Source organism: Megachile rotundata, chromosome 11 (genome assembly GCF_050947335.1).
Source record: "Megachile rotundata isolate GNS110a chromosome 11, iyMegRotu1, whole genome shotgun sequence".
In the NCBI taxonomy this organism is placed as follows: Eukaryota; Metazoa; Arthropoda; class Insecta; order Hymenoptera; family Megachilidae; genus Megachile; species Megachile rotundata.
This window is the reverse complement of record NC_134993.1, coordinates 14,981,268-14,991,288: the sequence shown is the minus strand read 5'-3', so window position 1 is coordinate 14,991,288 and position 10,021 is coordinate 14,981,268. Positions and strand designations below refer to the sequence as shown.

Sequence of the window (10,021 nt, the reverse complement as noted above, 5' to 3'; positions counted from 1 at the left end):
AAATCCGACGCGTTTCATCAAAGTTAAATGTGAAATTAAAAGATCTGGAATATTTGTTTGTCTTCCACTCTTTATTTTTGAGAGTTACATCATTTTTAATTGAGGATATTAGAATTAAGGTGACCTAGAATACTTTATTCCTTAAGATTTGTACAATGCTTACAAGATTTTCAAATACATTTTTGAAGGATAATGACTTGAATAATGATTTGAAATTTGCAGAAAGAAGTGTCAGAATAGTATTGTTTATCTTCCTTCGCGTAGCTTACCTCAAATATCATCCTAGATACTAGTAATAGCTACTAAAACTTATGAATAAATTGTACCTTAAATAAAATGCTTATTTTCAAATCATACAAAGATACGTGAATGTCAATAAGGAAATTTGGTTATAGTTTAATACCATATTATGCGATATTTTTAAATGGAACATAATATCCTGTTTTTTGAGTTTTCGAAAATTAGCATCATGTCTATAGAGGATGTAACGATTATGCTTAAGAATTTTACCACATGAACAAAAAATGCAAATAGTAAATTAGATACATTATATATTAATGTCACTTATAAAAAAGATAAGAAATATAGATTGATATTAGAATATACTATGGGTATACGATAACCTCTGTATATAGTTGGAATATCTGAATTAAGGACTTAATATAGTCTTATTCCTGTGGAGCCATCGCTCTAGCTTGGGCTCTTACACGTTTCTCATATTCCAAGCGATTTTGACTGCAAGTAAAACACAATATTTTTACTCCTAGTTCTATGTTAATTCACATTTATAATTATGTAAAATAATTACCAATATATTGTGTACGCTTCTGCTTGAGCTGGATCTTTAACATTAGGTTCATTTAACAAATCTTGTATACCAAGTAAAATTTGTTTGATCGTAATAGCAGGCCTCCAATCTTTTTCCTCATCTAAGAGTGACAAACATACGGTTCCTGAAGGATAAACGTTTGGGTGAAATAGAGGAGGTTCAAATTTACATTTTGGTGGACTAGAGGGATAATCATCCTTGAAAATCATGCGTAACTTATATAATCCACCCTCCCATGGTGTCTGTAAAATAAACACTTTAAGTAATATAATACCATGAATCTCAACGACAGTTTCAGCGTTATGATATAACTTACAGATTTCTTTCCAGGTATTGCACACTCCCAACTCATCAAGTTAAGAGATCCATCTTGATTTTTAATTGGTCGTGCTACAAATCCCTATAAACAAAATTTCAATTCATATTTCAACTCATGTTATCACAAATCATATCAACAAACTATTAATTTAACATGTACATTAAGTATGTCAAGAAGCTAAACAAGAGTGCTAATACCGAAAGGTTAGGATTCTGACAATGTAACTGTTCAATCAAAATCGTTCCCTAGATCTTTATTTCAGAACCATTGTTTATGTTTAAATTAAGCTACAAACAAAAATATTTATTTACAATACGGTTTTTTATAGCAGAACAATCTAGAAACGTCATTTGACGTATCGCAAAGTAGTAACATGTGTAACGGTCGAAATCGTGAAAAGTAAAGCGTTAAAACGATTTCTTACAAAAGGGTGATCCTTCCTCCATGCTTTTCGCTCTTCGGCGAGCCTGGCGATTGCAATTCCTGACATTAATCTGCAACAAGTTTACGTTGCGTTAGGGCACTGTATTTAGACACGAAATATAATCGAGACAGTGTTTAAACACGAATTATGACATTACCACGATGTTTATCAATACTGCGTGCTTAAATTTGAATTCCAAACACTTTTCGCACCGATATTACATCAAATACTTAGCGGCACAAGGGTGAAAGCGATTTTACAGGGTGCGTGTTCAGAAAACCTATGAATTTGTAACCGTCTTCGGCGCTGTACGAATCTCAACCTGAATTCTTCTTCGCAAAGGCAACATTTGTTATACTGGGACCTCTGTTGGTAAGCGGAAATACATGTTTTGGACAAATTTTGAAGGACTGTACCAATCAAAACACAAGTATATTGTGTTTAACTTGAGGCCATACTGACTGCACTTATCGTATGACAAGTCTTCATTTGTTTCGTGTAAATCAGCCACCATTGGTTCAACCATGCAACCAAGAGTAACGTGCACATCATGATATTTATAACGCCGGACATTTATACTCGACGATTTAAATTTTCAAATTTCCAAAATCTTTCATTTTCAATTTGCAAATATTTTGTTAACTGTTTGTTGATAAACAGTATGCATATTTGTCAAATAATTACGACAATTTCTAAATATTGTGTTACTTAGAATGATGTTAAGTTAGGATATAAAAATAGTTACACAGCTCATTTGAAATTTGTTTAAAAATCGGTGACATTTGTCATATTAATAGAACATTCGTTAAAGTATAAGATAATATTTATTTTATACACCTATAACGTGTACGAATTAAACGTACATGTACATTGCTGTATATACATTATTAAATTATTCACATTTTATCTGTTATCCAATAATTAATCAATATGTATGGATTCAATTAAAGCGATGTCATGCACAAAACATTTTTTATTTATTACTATCCCCCACCCAGAAAAGAGAAGTACAAACTTAATTTTATTCTACATTGTTCGATTTCATATCTGACTGCACTTGTACTTTGGTGTTATTCATCGTTCAAAATAAGATAATCGCGAAACTCGACTCAAAATCTACTTGTATCACTTGAATAACATGAGATGCGAAGAGGTAACCTAAACAATAGTACGCTTCCATAATTAATCTGACTTTTCCCTCCAAAGTTACTTCTTGTATTAAGATGCTATGTTTCGTGAGGAGGTAATAATATACATTGTAGATGTCACTTTTGTAGCTATGATGAATTGGCTGTCAAAATTCTAACGGAGTATTAGGATAACATGATCGCGGAGCGCCATGCGTGCTAGGCGTGTTACGATCTAATATTCGATTTGTTCTGAAAACATATTTCGGCACTTTGACGACGTAGTATGGTTCCTGAGGCATTTAGAAACAAATTTCTATTAGGGTTTGATGCGATTTGATGCCTAATAAAGCCAGAAAATCAATTTTTGTCGAATTCGGTTCAAAACGGTACAGGTGGCGCCATCTAGCGGCGAGCGGCGGAACTACGAAAAACTAAAATCTCGATTTTCTCGAAAACTAGGGACTTTTCCGAAATTCTGAGATATACAAATTGTTCCTTATCGCCTACGGAATCGAATGAGTACTTTCATAGCCCTCTAGGACCTTTAATAAAGAAAATAGAAAAATAGCCCATTTCATGGACCAAAAAATTGGCGTCCATCTAGCGGCGAAAGTTGGAACTACAAAAATAGAAAATCTCGATTTTCTCGAAAACTAAGGACTTTTCCGAAATTCTGAAATATACAAATTGTTCCTTATCGCCTACAGAATCGAATGAGTACTTTCATAGCCCTCTAGGGCCCTTAATAAAGAAAATAGAAAAATAGCCCATTTCATGGACCAAAAAATTGGCGTCCATCTAGCGGCGAAAGTTGGAACTACAAAAATAGAAAATTTCGATTTTCTCGAAAACTAGCGACTCTTTCGAAATTCTGAGATATACAAATTGTCCCTTGTCGCCTACGGAATCGAACGAATGTAATTACAGCCTGCTAGGACAAGTATTAAGGAAAATAGAAAAATAGCCCATTTCACGGACTACAAAATTGCCGTCCATCTAGCGGCGAAAGTTGGAACTAATCGAAAAAGTCCATGAATTACACTTTTTTCCTAATTTCGTTATTAATAATGCTAGCGTGTTATAATGGTATTCGTTCGATTCCGTAGGCGACAAGGAACAATTTGTATATCTCAGAATTTCTGAAAAGTCCTTAGTTTTCGAGAAAATCGAGATTTTCTATTTTTGTAGTTCCAACTTTCGCCGCTAGATGGACGGCAATTTTTTAGTCCATGAAATGGGCTATTTTTCTATTTTCTTTAATAATGGTCCTACCGGGCTATAATTAGATTCGTTCGATTCCGTAGGCGACAAGGAACAATTTGTATATTTCAGAATTTCGAAAAAGTCCCTAGTTTTCGAGAAAATCGAGATTTTCTATTTTTGTAGTTCCAACTTTCGCCGCTAGATGGACGGCAATTTTTTGGTCCATGAAAATGGCTATTTTTCTATTTTCTTTAATAAGGGTCCTAGAGGGCTATGAAAGTACTCATTCGATTCCGTAGGCGATAAGGAACAATTTGTATATCTCAGAATTTCGGAAAAGTCCCTAGTTTTCGAGAAAATCGAGATTTTAGTTTTTCGTAGTTCCGCCGCTCGCCGCTAGATGGCGCCACCTGTACCGTTTTGGACCGAATTCGACAAAAATTGATTTTCTGGCTTTATTAGGCATCAAATCGCATCAAACCCTAATAGAAATTTGTTTCTAAATGCCTCAGGAACCATACTACGTCCTCAAAGTGCCGAAATATTCATTTTTTTAATTTCCTTATGTGTGTTTCATGAGTTCACATTCACTGGCGCTAGATGACGCCACGTGTACCATTTCGTAAAAATCGAATATAATTTTATTGATGAATAAATCACTTTTCTGAAACGTAAAATGTGCAGTAAAACAACTTCAATCATGTTAGTGAAGGAGGTATTTCGTCAGTAGGTGGCATTTTTGAAAACCGCGGCAAATACTGTTTTTAATATTAGAATACTATAATGATCGAAGAGGTATCACTACTTTGCGCGCGAAATTCAAACGTTACGTGTTGCGGTACACGATTTTCTCTCCGCAAAGTTATCGTGAAAGAATAGGAAGAAGAAATTACAAATAATTTATACAAATGCGTAGTTTATTTGTATCCAAAAATAAATATAAGTAACTGTTTAATAATAAACGTAGTTCATATATTACACATGTGAAGTAAGAAAGTTTCGTGATAGTTCTTTATTGTCCAAAGGAGTATAATATCTTCGCAAACGATTTTGAATCATTGTTTTCTCCATCTGAAAACATCTAATTATCGCAATATGTATTAACGCACTATGTAAATCGAATGTCTGCGTCTGCGCTCGCATCTTACAATATGTTCTCTTCCAGTTAAACCCTGCCATCGTCTTAGTCGTTCATCCAACGAAAGGAGAGGATCAAGTTCAATTTTCTTATTAGTATTGCCAGACTTTCAGTGGACGTTTGTGTTCCTATCGGTTCTTAAAAATTAAACGGTCAAAAATATCTTACATCGATGGCATACACTTAATAAAACACCTATTTCTTTTCAATTTTAACATTCTTCTGTGATAAATAAAGTCGGTGAAAATGCGGACGTTTAGCTCCTTCCTTCTGTGAGTACTTTTCTTTGCTATTTTCATAACAATATCAAATTACTATGATTCAATATAATTTACACGTAATCGCTAATAGTACAAATATATTACGTATAATTCACAACTGCAAACAAATACAGAATCACGATTGATCATCGTGAAACAATCAAAGAAAAGTTTAGGTAACGATTAGATAAAGTAGCATAAGATCGTTAATATTTGCATAAGCTATAAAATTATAGCGCTACGTGCTTCCGTGTTTGATGAACTTCTAATGATTAGATAACAAAGATTTTAAATCTGCATTCTATACAATAATTCTAAATTCACATGGCCAAACATGATATACATTTACTATCAGACATTTGCAACATAGAATGTAACACGTTTCTTTTCAAACTTGATAATTGTTACTCAAAAGAAAAAAAGATGATAATTGTTAAGCAGGATAACAACATTTTCATTCGTTAATGTGCAATGTTCGTCGAGGAGTGAAGAAAACTGCGATTTCCGTCAGGTGAAGTCAAACACGACCGAATGCGATTTTAAAGAACACGATCACCATCTCGTTTGCTTTCACGGTCTCGAGGATAAATGGAAATTCGGGTGATTATCACCAACGTTTCGTTACTCACTAATAAACGTTTAAATAGTAATACGTAATTATTTTAGAGGCGAGAACGTGCATTCGCTGTTGCTCTGCGATTGGCCCGAAGAGACGTTCGATCCTCAGGATAATCTTCAAGGATTTATCTCGTTGAAGAAGCTGACAATCTCCAGAAGCAACTTGGTTAAACTGACATCTCCATTTCCAGCGGAGATTCATCTGGTAGAAGTACGGAAACTTGAGAGCTGAAAAAATTTGACATTATAGTGCTAATTAGAGTTATAACATAGATAAAAAAAATTTTACAAATATCAAAAGTAAGATATTGTTTAGAAGCTGAACATAACCGGGACCAAGCTACAGGATCTTCCGCACAACGCGTTCAACAATCTCTCACACTTGAAGATCCTTGATCTACGAAACAATAGCATCACAGAAATTAATGTTACAACTTTCAATATTCCGTCGTTGCATCATATCTACCTTTCAGGTGAGACATTTCTTTCGGTTTACTCATCGCAATTTTAGTACTGCACTCAAGCTAATGCTAATTTACACAGCTAATCCGTTGAAATGTACCGACAATGCAAAATGGATATTGGACCAAGGAAAAGGTTCCTTAGGTCGCAAGATTTCGGACAAGAACAATCTACGTTGCAGCAAACCGTACGAAGGCAGGCCGCTCATTCCAGTAATAGAAATAATCAAAGTAATAGCATATTGTTGCAGTTTTATTTTGGCAAAATTGTTCAAGTTTCTGAGTGCATGAATTTACTGTTTCAGGCGCTGAAGGAAGAGTGTGCGAAGACGGTATGCGAATGTAAATTGGTGTACGTAGTTGGTGACGGAGGAAAGCACATCCAAAAGCAGCTGATGGCGTTTGCTTCTGTAAACTGTAGTCATCGTGGACTGACAGAGATGCCTAGCTTCTTGCCAGCGAACACGACCACTCTTCATTTGTCTGGAAACAAGGTTGCAATGCTGTAACTATTATTATAATACACTAAGCTTAAAGTTTTTGGTTTTTAGATAAATGACCTGAGGCCACTTACGACGAATCCAGCGTATAGGGGAGTAATAGATCTGTACATAGATAATAATCTGATAGAATCCATTGTCCAGTTGGAAGGATCTAGTTGGATGGATGGTTTCAGGTTGCTTAGTCTTCGTGGAAACAGGCTAACCGATGTTCGTATCATGTTATCCGTGATTTAAAATATTTTACTGGAACAGAAATGTTGCAATAACGATTACATACGGAATATTTAACGAATGTTGTTTCGAGAGCATTTGCATTCGGTTACACTTGTCGGATTTAGCTGGTTAATTACAGTTTAAGGGATTAAGAATCGACTAGTTTCAGTTGCCGACTGTTTCAGTTGCCTACGTACGCCTTGGAGAACGTATTACAACACAATGGAAATGCAGTAAGCTTGTATCTTGGGAACAATCCATGGAGGTGTGATTGCCTATTCACGCCTGGCTTTCAGGTAGAATTGTAGCCTAATCAAATATATGTAACAGTGGAATATCTTCACTCAATGACTTTTTAGGATCTACTGATCAGATACACGACCTTAGTGAAAGACATCAACGATATCAAATGCTCTCGTCTAAACGGGAACGAGCATTTCGGCAAAATTGTAAGCAACAATACCCTTAATTAATATCATGTATCTTCATATTATAATTTTCGTTTAGATACGAGATCTAAAACGCACGGAAATTTGCATCGCACCCGATGAAGAGTATTTGCTGCATCCTATAGACATCCTGAACATTATACTAGCGTTGCTGATATTCCTGATCATTGTTAAAGTACTCTACGACTACTGGTCATTCAGAAAAACCGGCAAGTTGCCATGGATCGTCACTAAAATACCCTAGAATACCATGCTCCCCAGTGTACTAAGTTGCAGGGTTAAGAGGAGCTTATAAGGCGACAAGAAGGTTTACCTTCGACGCTGCCTTCGTGTCTTGACAATACTGATGGTACAAGTCGTCAGCGGCTGCTCTCTTGGCAACGCACTCCCTGACACCGCGACCTACAGTTATTAAAAAGTGTACATAATACAATAAACATTTATTCTTGTATAAAAAATAGAAGGCAGAGTTGCTCCATATACCTTCTCCAATGTAGCCCAATGCAGTACACGTAGCTATACAGGATAAACCTTCACAAGTTTCTCTCTTATCCACACAGTATTTAGGAAGCTCCTGTCCTCTTTCAAGGCACAGTTGGTACAACTTCCTTTGAGCTGTTTCCCTTGGACTGTCCATACCCAGATTAATTACCTCCATCATTCTGTAAAACAAATTATATGGATTGTGTTTTAAAAAGTATATAATTAGTGTATTGCTTACTCTTCTTTTGATAGCTTTGCAAGGGTGATGAGCTTCTCATCCTTCATCTGACGATTGGCTATCATTTGTAGAATTTTCGAGGCTAGATCATTCTTCGTGGATTCTTCTGTTTGTCCTCGAGAAGTGGCGGTAAATCCACCGAGAGATCCACGTATTACAAACACGTTCGATTTATGACGATGGGGTCCGTCAGTTATGAATTCATACGTAATTGGAACTCCGCATCGTTTCGAGTATGCCTCGAGGATATTTAGCGGCGTTCGTTGATTCGAAGTGCCCTCGTCACCGCTCCCCTTTAATTAAAATTTAATAAGCCCCAATTCATTTAGAATCCGAGCATGGGTTCTAAGCTCCTCGTCATAATACATAAAGACAACTGTACAGTTGTATTCATTTTCGTAGTGGCGTTCACGGACTTCTCTCTTGATTCTTCTGTTTTCCTACTCAGCTCAGAATCAACTAAAACAACCGAACCTTCGACATCTGCGTATTTCTCTTGACGATGGAGAATAATGCAAGAGCTTTGACGATCTAAAAAATATTAAATAATTAAATCCATGCCACCAGATTAATTAAACGTAATACAAACATTACCATCTTCAGTTTTGATTTCATCAACGCGCTTCTTCTCGACGACAGTTGTTTCTTTACGTATTTGTTCTTTGCCTAAAATAATTAACTTGGTAAAATAAAGATAGATGTTTTTGAAATATGTTTGTACCTAAGATCGATCCTCGTAAAGCATTGTCCACTGCTTTACCCCATTCCTCTAAACTGCGTGCATGCTTTGTCATCTGATCGGTGTCTAAACAGAAATATGATACACCGTATAATACGCGGCAATATAACACAAGGTTAGTGTACTGTAAAGATGCTTCTGTACGAAATATTCATTTGTTCAAGTCTTTAAGCAGTTCAGTTCACGTTTACAATGAGAGAAAATATGTTTGTCAGTGTCAAATTCGATAAAATGTCACAGACCAGTTTCAACTTTTGTAGGAGATTCTACAACGGGAAACTTTTCTTCAGTGGGATGGAATATCATCAACGAATCACTTGACTGAGTTCTGGTATCCTGTTCCTTAAAATCAGAACGTTGACCGTTTACGTTGACGTCCTCTTCGCACATAGTGCTCTGAGAAACCTGTATCTCTGCTACGTTTTTTCCAGCATTGTTTTCTTCCGCGGTCTACGAGAGTCACGCGATCAATTCTGACCATAAAATAAAAAGTTATTTATATTTACATCGATGTCAGTGAAAATCGATTCCCTAGCCGAGATCATCACGGTCGAATCTTCCGAGTCTGGAGAGCAGAACGAGGTTGACGTTTCTGGAAATGATCAAAACTTTTTTCGTGACGATCTTTGAAAATTCCCAAATCGAAAACTTACCAATTTCGCGACAAGGTGTTCGCAGTTGCTGAAGAAGATCCTCTGCGCGATCTATAACTGCCTCCATCTCGCAAAGAAGCGGTGCAGCGTTTGGAAACCTATCGATTATCATACTCCATACGAATTCTGCATCCTCTGTTCCTTGCAATGATTTCGGAAGTTCGTGCTTCTGACACGTAGAGTCCCGACGTTCTGACATAGCGTGCGTTTTATTTTAGCCTGTCCAACGAGCATATCAACATTCGCAAACTTTTAAGATATTTGGCCAAATTGACAGAACGAAAAAAAAAAAACAGTCTAACAATCTTCATTTAGCTTTAACGCACGTGCATTATTCTAATACTATTATAAAAAAATAAAG

General features: G+C 36.0%; 3 protein-coding genes across 6 annotated transcripts; 1 reads left to right on the top strand and 2 right to left on the bottom strand.

Annotated features, from left to right (window-relative positions):
- Positions 1-114: 114 nt before the first annotated feature.
- Positions 115-1,917, bottom strand: lwr (ubiquitin conjugating enzyme lesswright). Its single transcript, XM_012292676.2, has 5 exons — positions 1,730-1,917; positions 1,573-1,642; positions 1,146-1,229; positions 809-1,071; positions 115-735 (listed from the first exon to the last, which is right to left on the bottom strand). Exons 2-5 carry the CDS (start codon positions 1,636-1,638, stop codon positions 669-671), a joined length of 480 nt encoding a protein of 159 aa, XP_012148066.1. The 5' UTR covers positions 1,639-1,642; positions 1,730-1,917; the 3' UTR covers positions 115-668.
- A 3,205-nt stretch (positions 1,918-5,122) lies between these two features.
- LOC100881261 (uncharacterized) lies at positions 5,123-9,995 on the bottom strand. 4 transcript variants are annotated; one of them, XM_076537288.1, is made up of 12 exons: positions 9,661-9,995; positions 9,514-9,599; positions 9,250-9,457; positions 8,990-9,073; positions 8,863-8,934; positions 8,651-8,799; positions 8,269-8,561; positions 8,031-8,209; positions 7,861-7,949; positions 6,957-7,128; positions 6,680-6,865; positions 5,123-6,149 (listed from the first exon to the last, which is right to left on the bottom strand). In XM_076537288.1, the coding sequence occupies exons 1-10, from the start codon at positions 9,857-9,859 to the stop codon at positions 7,126-7,128; spliced, it is 1,362 nt and encodes a 453-aa protein (XP_076393403.1). In that variant the 5' UTR covers positions 9,860-9,995; the 3' UTR covers positions 5,123-6,149; positions 6,680-6,865; positions 6,957-7,125. The 4 variants fall into 4 exon arrangements, with proteins under 4 accessions (XP_076393403.1, XP_076393404.1, XP_012148364.1 ...); XM_076537289.1 differs by lacking the exon at positions 5,123-6,149 and having other exon boundaries at positions 6,615-6,885; XM_012292974.2 differs by lacking the exon at positions 5,123-6,149 and having other exon boundaries at positions 6,615-6,865.
- Positions 5,177-7,791, top strand: swi2 (Protein singed wings 2). The gene is made up of 10 exons (XM_012292983.2): positions 5,177-5,315; positions 5,745-5,903; positions 5,970-6,132; positions 6,238-6,394; positions 6,465-6,613; positions 6,688-6,876; positions 6,934-7,092; positions 7,284-7,394; positions 7,458-7,547; positions 7,606-7,791. The coding sequence occupies exons 1-10, from the start codon at positions 5,290-5,292 to the stop codon at positions 7,789-7,791; spliced, it is 1,389 nt and encodes a 462-aa protein (XP_012148373.1). The 5' UTR covers positions 5,177-5,289.
- Positions 9,996-10,021: the final 26 nt, after the last annotated feature.

Bases quoted from the DNA above. Each gene is read 5' to 3' on its own strand.
- lwr (XM_012292676.2), bottom strand. From the start codon at position 1,638: ATGTCAGGAATTGCAATCGCCAGGCTCGCCGAAGAGCGAAAAGCATGG. The intron at 1,230-1,572 runs GTAAGAAATCGT...TTTTGTTTATAG, and splicing joins GGAGGAAGGATCACCCTTTT to GGATTTGTAGCACGACCAAT. The intron at 1,072-1,145 runs GTAAGTTATATC...TTTATTTTACAG, and splicing joins CAATACCTGGAAAGAAATCT to ACACCATGGGAGGGTGGATT.
- swi2 (XM_012292983.2), top strand. From the start codon at position 5,290: ATGCGGACGTTTAGCTCCTTCCTTCT. The intron at 6,614-6,687 runs GTAATAGCATAT...TTACTGTTTCAG, and splicing joins CAGTAATAGAAATAATCAAA to GCGCTGAAGGAAGAGTGTGC. The intron at 7,395-7,457 runs GTAGAATTGTAG...ATGACTTTTTAG, and splicing joins TATTCACGCCTGGCTTTCAG to GATCTACTGATCAGATACAC.
- LOC100881261 (XM_012292967.2), bottom strand. From the start codon at position 9,859: ATGTCAGAACGTCGGGACTCTACGTGTCAGAAGCACGAACTTCCGAAA. The intron at 8,562-8,650 runs GTACAGTTGTCT...TTTTAATTAAAG, and splicing joins CTACGAAAATGAATACAACT to GGGAGCGGTGACGAGGGCAC. The intron at 7,950-8,030 runs GTATATGGAGCA...TAATAACTGTAG, and splicing joins ATTGGGCTACATTGGAGAAG to GTCGCGGTGTCAGGGAGTGC.